Raw genomic sequence first — 9,487 nt, forward strand, 5'->3', positions numbered from 1 at the left:
TCTCTCTCTCTCTCTCTCTCTCTCTCTCTCTCTCTCTCTCTCTGCCTCCCTCTCTCCGTCTCTCTCTCTCTCTAGTCCCTGACGGGTTTCGCCTTGGTGGTCAGCAGCGATGGAATGGTGTTCTACGCCTCCTCCACTATCGTGGACTACCTGGGATTCCATCAGGTGGGTCGCACCTTCGGTCAAAACGTCAACGTATTGTAACGTGCGCCGAGAATAGAACGGAACTCAGGCTCTGCCGAAACCGGGTTAGAGGGCCACAGCCAGGTCAAGGCTTCTGAACCCCTCCCCCCTTGAGAGCGTCTGCGTTGGTGTGTCGTTGCGCGTGAGGGGCCGTGCACGCGGCCGTCGACTACACCCGGGCCCCCGGGCATTTATTATGTATGATATCAACACGGACACGCCTGCCCTTCCATGCCTAAGTCATCGGCCTCTTTTAAACGGTGAATAAAGTGCTTTCCACTGTAAACGTCCCTTCTGTCCGCCTGTACCCACGCATGCCTTTACGTGTACGAACGTGCGCGTCGCAGACAGACGTCTAGGTTCTTCACTTGGCTTACAAGCAGTCAGGGGCGGCAATAGAACCGCCATTAAATTGACATGAAAACCACAGAGGTCTGAAAGACGCTTCCAGGCTCAGGTCCGTGTGTGTGTGCGTGTGCGTGTGCGTGCGTGCGTGTGTGCGTGCGTGCGTGCATGTGTGTGCGTGCGTGCACGTGGCAGGGGGCGGGGGGATTTGCAGGTTTTGACGACAGACAAAGGACATTAACCTTGCAAGGCCCTGTGTTTAAATCATGGGTGCATGTACTTCAATTGAGTTTCGAGCATTGAGCACGACAAGCCAGACGGGCAGGGAGAAAACACGTCTGCCCCGTCATGTTTTTTTTGTGGGCGGGAACTTAGGGGCCCGAAATCAAAGAGCTTCACGGGATCGTCCTTGTAATTTGTTTTCGGGAGAGGCGAAGGAGCCTCATCAGATGCACGAGGGCAGTGGCGAAACGGCCCAGAACTTAAACCATTTGGCGCTGTGAGCCAAGACGGCTCAGAGAACCCACGGCCGTCCTCGCCTCCGGCGGCGTCTCAACGCACGGGAATCGAATACGATTTGGGCTTCAGGCTGAGCACGGAAGTGTCGTTTCCAACATTGCGGGGGAAAAAAAAAAGATTCAGCCCAGATTTTGGCCTCGCCAAAACGCATAACAGAGTGTTGATTTGCTCTGTGACAAAGACCCGTAATCCTTAATACGCCGCAGAGCAAACTGGAATTAAAGCTTGACTAAGCAGCACCACAAGAAAGCCAGAGCAGGAAACTCCCATCGGCCTTTGATCCCATTTGTTACTGTGACAGGGACCCTTTGAAGGTCAGTAAAAAAGAAAAAAATCACTTATTTTCCATTTTTTCCCCCTCTCCTTTTCTTCTGTTATTTTTTTTATTTTTTTTTACGAGAAATATAAACAATAGTCACCCGATCCCGCCTTGTCTGCCTAAACTGCCGGTAGGGAACCCACCAAACCGCAGGGCGAAGGGCGCTCGCTGGAGAGCGATGGGAACCAAGTGTTTTCAGGGGCAGCTGATCAAAAAACCTTGCGTGCCTCCAGTGTGGAAATAACAGAGGGAGTGAAAGGAAAGGAGGGGGGAGGGAGGGGGGAGAAGAGAAGGTTTTAACATTTTAAGGATGGAGTGTGTCATGGATGACAGAAGGCGAAGCTACCGCTGTTATACAAGAGAAAGGGACGAGGAGAGAGAGAGGAAGGGCTGGAGCCTGGCTCTGTGTGTGTGTGTGTGTGTGTGTGTGTGTGTGTGTGTGTGTGTGTGTGTGTGTGTGTGTGTGTGTGTGTGTGTGTGTGTGTGTGTGTGTGTGTGTGTGTTCTGGGGTTGTAAGCTAAGCCGGACTGGACTGCTCTTTGGGAGTTGGTGTCACGCAATGTTTGACAAACACAGCTGCCCTCACCAGCCCTGCAGCTGGCCTCAGCCTTGTACTGTATTGGTACTGTAATCGTTCCTGGTGTGTGTGTGTGTGTGTGTGTGTGTGTGTGTGTGTGTGTGTGTGTGTGTGTGTGTGTGTGTGTGTGTGTGTGTGTGTGTGTGTGTGTGTGTGTGTGTGTGTGTGTGTGTGTGTGTGTGTGCGTGCGTGCGTGCGTTTCACAAACGGTCCTCTGACCTTGTGCAAAGGGCTCCTCGCTGGTGTCCGTTTTGTGCACCATTGTGTGTGTGTGTGTGTGTGTGTGTGTGTGTGTGTGTGTGTGTGGTGAGTTCACACGCTCCTGGTGCTTCTCAAGGCAGGCTCTATGAACTTGTGTGTCCAGTGACAGGAAAGACCAAGTGCCCCCCGCCCCCCACCCTCTGACCCCCCCCAGCAGCCACCAGCTGCATCAGCGCTCCAAAGTCACTGAGGTGGACACGCAACCCCCTCCATATTAGTATGTCAGAAGACACTCAGCAGATGATGCGTCATGCGAGGAAAAAAAAGAGAGAAAAGATTGAGCATTATTATTTTAAGGCATTTGTTCATTTGAGAACGAGGTGGAGAGTGTGTGACGTGGAACCGCAAAAGCCGCTCTTTAAATGCCTCATGAGAACGTCTGGGAAATGCTTTGATGCCCGCCTGATTGTTTTTATTAACCATTTGAAAATATTCTGAAGCGGGACGCGTCAAATCATCAATAAACAAATCACCTCCACCGCAACATGGATCGCTATAATCCGGCCGGTATTTCTCTTCTACAACTCATCGAACTCCTCCGCACTGTCCCCCTGCAGACGGACGTGATGCACCAGAACGTGTTCGACTACATCCACGTGGACGACCGGCAGGAGTTCAGACAGCAGCTGCACTGGGCCATGTGTCCTCCGCAGCACCAGGGGGCGCACCAGGAGCACCAGCTCACGGCGGGAACCGGTGGGTGAACGGCGCGCGCGGGCAAGTCCGGCATCGCGTTCAGAGTGCGCCGGGCGGGCTTTTTCAGTTTGTCGGGAACCTTAGCGCGCGTCGCAGAGAATGAACCACGATGAGTGGCTGCATCTGGTGAAAGGTCATAGTTTGAGAGCATACTGGACGCTGTGCTATCCCACAATGCATTGTGAGGGCGAGACGCCGGCGAAAGTTGACGTCGGAAAAGCCGATGATATTTTTACTGACATACTCAAGTATGCAGTACGTAGTATTCAGTACACAGTCCAGGACTCGGACGCGGCGCGTGCGCGTACGGGTGACACTTGGCCGGCTCTGATAACCTTAGAGGAGGTTCTCAGCCTAAAATTCTGACTTCATGACTCTGCCGATAATTTATGGGCCTTGGCCGGTCTAAATCCCCAATGACATCACCGAGCTCTTGAACATCGCGAGCCGTTCCAATGTCTGGGCTTTAATTTAAAGACTGATTGCCTTTTATTACCCGAGCCCCTCGACATTGGAATGCTTTCCCCCGATGAGATCACGCCGACCAAACCGGCCATCAACTATCCAGGCCGCCGAGCTGCTGAGAGTGGCATGTTGTTCAGCAGAGGCTCAAGATACGCACTCCTCCTCTTCCTCCTCCTCCTCCTCCTCCTCCTCCTCCTCTTCCTCCTGTTAGGTGAGGACTTCGTGGTCAGCAGCCTGTTCCATTCCCCTGATGTGGCCGGCATTCCTCCGGAGCTCTCCCCCTTCCTCAACAGGTGTTTCATAGCCAGGGTCCGCTGCCTCTTGGACAGCACCTCCGGATTCTTGGTGAGTGGTCCAGCTCGATCTGGCGCGCGCAGCTGCAGTTTTTCGAAGGGCATTAAAGTTTTATATAACACAACCGAGACACGTGGCGCGAATATTAAGGATTTCGATTCCAAACGCTCGTTTCGGCGATCCGGCCGGCCTGGCAAGAGAAGCCGGCCCCCGAGAAAAAAAAATCGAAATAAATTCAATCTGATTGTAAGAGGGTCGGCTTTGGAGCGTTTCTTCACGGTCAGGATAGTTAACGGACATTAAGTCCACTCTAGTGGGGTTTTTTTTCGCTGGTGGCAAAGCGGTGGAATTTAACAGATAATATTTATTCATTTTTATTTTTATATACCTTATATACCTTATATTTATTTACTAATAACTTAATTATTCATCTCATTTATTTTGTTACCGTGAAGAAACCATGAAAGATTTCTGCAATCAATTATACATCTATGTTATCCCTACCCCTTATTTCAAAACAATGAAATGAAGGCTACGTAATGTAAATTAGTGGATTCTCTAGATTAGCTGATTATGCATCGATCGGATTAGTCCGATTAAATTCGTCTTTCCCCATGGAGAGCTATGTGTCGCTTCATTTGAATGGCTTCATCAGGTCCTGCCGCTCATCGGCTGTTCTCGCCTCCCCGCTCGCAGACCATGCAGTTCCAGGGCAGGCTGAAGTTCCTCAACGGGCAGAAGAAGAAGTCGGGCACGGGGGCTCAGCTGCCCCCCCAGCTCTCTCTCTTCTGCGTGGCCGTGCCCCTCCTGCTGCCCTCCATCACCGAGATGAAGATGAAGAGCATGCTCATGAGGGGGAAGAGCAAAGGGGGAGGAAGCGGGGGGCTCGTCATTGAGCCCAGCAGGTAAGGTCCGCGGCCGGTGCACCCGCCCCGGCGCGACCTCAGCCGGTCAGGAGGTCCGCACCGCGTCACCCCCTCCCGCCGTTCACGTCCAAAAATAAATAAATAAATAAATAAAGGTTCAAATGAACGGAGTCGAAAGTATTATCTGAACTGCGGAATTAATTAGAACTAATTAAAAGAGTGCAGACTCTATTAATTAGTTCATCACGAGTCAGCAGAGTTCCCCATGGTCCAGTCATCTACAGAGACCCCGTTGAACGGTCCTGATGACACTCCTCTTGGGAGGGATGAGTCACTCCTGGAAAGTTCCTGTCATGGACTCCAGTGAGCTCTGTGTAGATGCCTGTGTTTTGACTTATTTGTCTGTCAGTATCCGTCAGTACAATGGTCAGAACAGTGGAAAAATCTGTTTGGAAACTTCCATTTAGAAAGCGGTCCGGAACGATTTATGATTGATTTATGTGTTCGCCGTTGAAGTGTCTGCTCCGTCCCGGATGACGACAACATCACAGCGTCCATTAACCAGGGGGGCATCCATCTTGTCTGTTCACACATGCTGTCGTTGCTTTTTTTTTTTTTCCACTTTGTTAACCAACCCCCTTTCACTCCCCACCCTCCGTCTTACAGTGAGCACGGAGAACCTTTCCGGAGAAACTCGCTCGGCGGGGGAACGGGTGGCGTCGGCGACCCTCTCTTGATCCCCTGCCCGACGCCCGGTGGCGGCCAACGGGGCCACCACACTCCCTGGACCCCCGTCTCCAAAGACAACCTCAAGTACCGACCGGAGGGTTTCTACAGCCAGGAGGAGCCCCTCAACTACTGTAAGACCCCGATGGCCCCGCACAAAGGCCTGAGCCCGGGCCTGGGCGGCGGTTGGCCCATGCGGCCCAGCTCCGGGCCCCTAAGGGCGGGTCAGGGCGTCGGCTACCTCCCCCCGAACAGGCTGAACAGGACCAGCCAATACGGGAAGCCCTACCGCATGTCCCCCACCTTCAACGGCGGCCGAGTCAACGAGGTCTACGTCTCGAGGCTGTACGGGAACCTCCAGAGTCCCACCGACCCGGACGCCTACTGCGTGGACCTGGTGAAGAACGAGAACGGCTACGGCGAGTGCTACGACGCGCACCTGATGCCCGAAGTGCCGCCGATCAAGGTGGAGCACGACTCGGACTCGGAGAACGGCTGCGACGCGTACGGGCGGCCCTGGGCCTGCCGCGACCCCGACGCCATGCACCGCCGCGACGGGGGCGGGATGTACGACCCCAACACCGGAGCCCAGCTCAAATCGGAGGCCGATTACTACGACGACCAGTACTCGCCCTGTCAGCGGGGCAAAGCCGGCATCAGCCCGCTGTACCTCAACGGCCACTATCAGAACTACGGCGTGCCCAACGGCGTGAACGCCGCCGGGCGTCTGTTGAAGTGCGACAAAGACCCCGGCAACAGCAACAGCAACAACAATAACAGTAACAGCCAGTTCAGTCCCCACAGACTCACGCACCCTGACCCTCTGTGCAGCAGCCAGTCAGTCAACCTCATGGACTCCCACGTGTACCCCGGAGGCATGATGGAGCCCCACAAGGCCTACATGCAGCACGACTACAACAAGCACGGGGGCTATGAGTACAAAGGTCACGGGCTGATCCACTCCATCAAGCGGGAACCGATGGACTCGCCCCCGTGGTCCGACAACGGTCACGACGTGGGACAGTCCATCATGGGCCAGAGGAACATTATCCCGTGCGCCATGAGCTTGGGCCACCACAAATCCAATCCCTACGTCTATATGCAATAAAAGACGAGGGATGGCGTACAATACTGTAGTACATTTTTGACAAATAAGTACGTAGCCCCCCTCCCAGAACCGTGTGTACAGTGAAGTACACCATGTTACCTTGAGTTTCATACGGATGCACCAGCATTACACAAAAGCTACCTTTAATAATGACCTCCAGGATACTAATGTATACCTCTGCAATTTGACAAAGAAGTCACAAAACAAAGCTCAGGTTCAAAGGACTAGCGTTGTGACAATCCAACTAAAAACTATAAAAAAAAAAAAAATTTGGATAGAATTTATTTTCGTGTTTGATTTTGTTTTTTCCAGAGACACATGTTGTAATCAACATTTTTCAAGCACTTTTGAATACCGTGACAATGTTGCTCGAGTCCTGAAACTACGTTTTGTTTTTATTTCGTCTTGTGTACGCCTGACTTTTGCGGTAGGTTTGGAAGAAGCTTTTCGTGTAAAAATAAAAATAATAATAATAATGATAATGATAATAATAAATAGATGTTCTTTATTCACATCTTGCACCAGAAGCTACTTCAAAATCCTGCACTAACTTAACGTTTGAAGAAAAAAAAAAGAAAAAAAAAGAAAGAAAATGCTTGGGAGTCAAAAGTGAACACAAAACTAAGTCCAAAGTAAGAATGGGTATATATAGAGAAATAAAGTATATTAATGTCATATGTATAAGCCATGCTAATGTCACTGTGAGTACTCGATCTTTAACCACATCCCATCGTTACCATGCGGCTTGTTTTACAGGCCCATTACTTAGAATTGGTCAATACAGCATACAGTACGACGTCCATATTTCATTTGCCAATAAAAAATATGTAAAAAGCGCCATGAAACAATCACAGATGAGCTCCTGCATATTATTCTCCGTGGGGTAAAATGACTGTTGTTTACTGTGGAAGTGGGGGGGGGGGGGCATTTAATTAGCGCTGAAGGAATAGTGGGTAGCCAACCTTTTTTGTGGTTTTCCCTCGTAAAAATTGAACTTTGTATGTACACGATAATGTAATTTATTTTTAACGTCACGGCCACGTATGTCACGCGAGATAAGGAAATGTCGCGATTCAAGCTTTAAATAACAACATCGACCGCATTTCAACGCGCTTTAGACTCTCACCGCACAAATACCACATTTCCATCGAAATCAATTACACGAGTCTTTTGTGTTTTGTCTTTTTCCGTCACACAGAACACCAGTCGTTGTTGTTGTCGTCGTCGTCGTCGTCGTCGTCGTCGTCGTCGTCGTCACCACCGACGGTAAATTTTGCACAAACCAACCGAGCGCACAAAATTTTATGCGTCCAGGTCCGACGTCTCCGTTCTGTCCTAAGCGGCCGTCGTATTTTCTTAGTTGCACTAAATGGGATTATTTGGATAGAATTCAGCCGAACCCAGACAGGTTGTCCACTTGACACGCACAGTTGTAAATGGTTTCACTTATTTTTTTAAGAATTATCCTATCCATTTTTAGTGCGTTGTTTTTTTTCGGATTAACGTCAAATGATTCGATATTCGATTTTCGATTTTGATTATTTATTGTTGGCAGAAGTGTATATTTGAAAAAAAAAAATAAAAAAGGAAAATGAACTTTTGAAAAACTCTTTTGAAGGCTCTCTGACTCACTTAAAAAGAACTGCGTTTCGATAACAAGACTCAGACCCGGCAGTGAGTGCAGTGTACATATTGCAGTGTTTTCCGATGTTTCTATGTGTTTTTGCAAATGGGGCTTATCTATTAAAAGACTGTTCTTTATATGGAAAACCAGGCTCAAGTCTTGTTATTCTCTTGCTTTGAGGAGTAGAAGTAGGGGGCACGCTGCAAAAAGCGAGCAGGGTTGTTTGTGGGTATGGATTGTTTTATATTGTTGAATATACATGGGGCCTTTGAGGAAATCAAAATAAAATAGAGTCACACCCTCCAGTAAGTTTGTATGATAAACTGGTAATAATTTTTTATTATTATTATTATTATTGTTATAATTATTATTATTATTATTATTATTATTATTGTTGTTGTTGTTGTTATTAATAATAATAATAATGATTTTTTTGTATAGCCTTTTTCCCAATGCTCAGACACTTTAATTCAAAATCACATAAATAAAATAATGGACAGAGAAAACAATTAAAGTTAGAGTCAGGACTTACTTATAACTGTCATTAGAACGACCCAGAGTCCCCCCAATTCTACATCTAAACACCCCTTTGGCTTGCTTCTAAAGCCCGTCCATCACTGTCATTTTAGGGTTAATACTGAATTTTGCTATAACAAATCCATCTGAACACAAGCATTATTGAAACTATTGGGCTTGTAATTTATGCAATACAGAATATTCCATAAACTGTTCGTTATTGTCATGTAAAGTTCTATGAAACAAAAACAAAAACAAAAATGTTAAACTTGTTAAAAACCTGATGTATTAGTATTGATAAATGATCCCCTGGTTCCTCTGGTACACCAACGAACGCTATCAAGACATGGACGCGACATGGTCAGAGGCCTTTCAGATTTGTGTCCCCTGTAAATAATGTAAACCTGACAGAACTGGATAGCCCGAGCCCGGCCCTGTATGATTAATGCGTGGTGAAGCCGGCGCCACGGCCCCTTCACACGAGCGGCGACACCCGACACCCCCGTCTGCCGCCGCCCTCTGTGGACGGGGAACGCCGACGTCCGCAGAGAGAGTCGGAGGACCATCCACGTTTGGCCCGACTGTGGAATGACAAGCCCTATCCTGCCGAAGCCCAAAGGCGCCAAACGCACCACACACAGTGAATGGTCAAGTTATCGGGTCAAGAGAAATTCTCAAGATCGTACCTTTTCCGGCGCCTTCGGGTCTTTAATCCGTCCCCGTGGTTGTTTCAGATGCAGTTGTCTTTTTTTTTCTCTGCAATGTTTTCTAGCCCCTGTTTTTTGGGGTTATAATCCGTGACGAATGACCGTCTTCAAAATCTCCATTATTGATGTCACCTTTTTGATGACTGCAATCTGAGTAAACTAACATAACCCGATTACTTTTAAATAAATGAGATTTCAATTAAAAACACAACAGCAACACGCTGCGATGACCCCGTTGACCACCTGCATCTGCCTCTCATCGACACATAACTTCATTTGTA

At 48.8% G+C, this 9,487-nt stretch overlaps 1 protein-coding gene across 1 annotated transcript in view; it reads left to right on the top strand.

The window, feature by feature from the left end:
- Positions 1-8,129, top strand: part of ahrra (aryl-hydrocarbon receptor repressor a) — a 62,825-nt gene extending 54,696 nt beyond the window's left edge. The window contains exons 6-10 of the mRNA XM_080019958.1: positions 76-165; positions 2,762-2,900; positions 3,577-3,710; positions 4,356-4,564; positions 5,192-8,129. Of these exons, the coding sequence (XP_079876084.1) occupies positions 76-165; positions 2,762-2,900; positions 3,577-3,710; positions 4,356-4,564; positions 5,192-6,359 (1,740 nt within the window). The 3' untranslated portion in view covers positions 6,360-8,129. The remainder of the gene's footprint in view (positions 1-75; positions 166-2,761; positions 2,901-3,576; positions 3,711-4,355; positions 4,565-5,191) is intronic.
- Positions 8,130-9,487: the final 1,358 nt, after the last annotated feature.

The sequence above is a fragment of the Zeus faber genome (genome assembly GCF_960531495.2).
Source record: "Zeus faber genome assembly, chromosome: 19".
Classification (NCBI taxonomy): domain Eukaryota; kingdom Metazoa; phylum Chordata; class Actinopteri; order Zeiformes; family Zeidae; genus Zeus; species Zeus faber.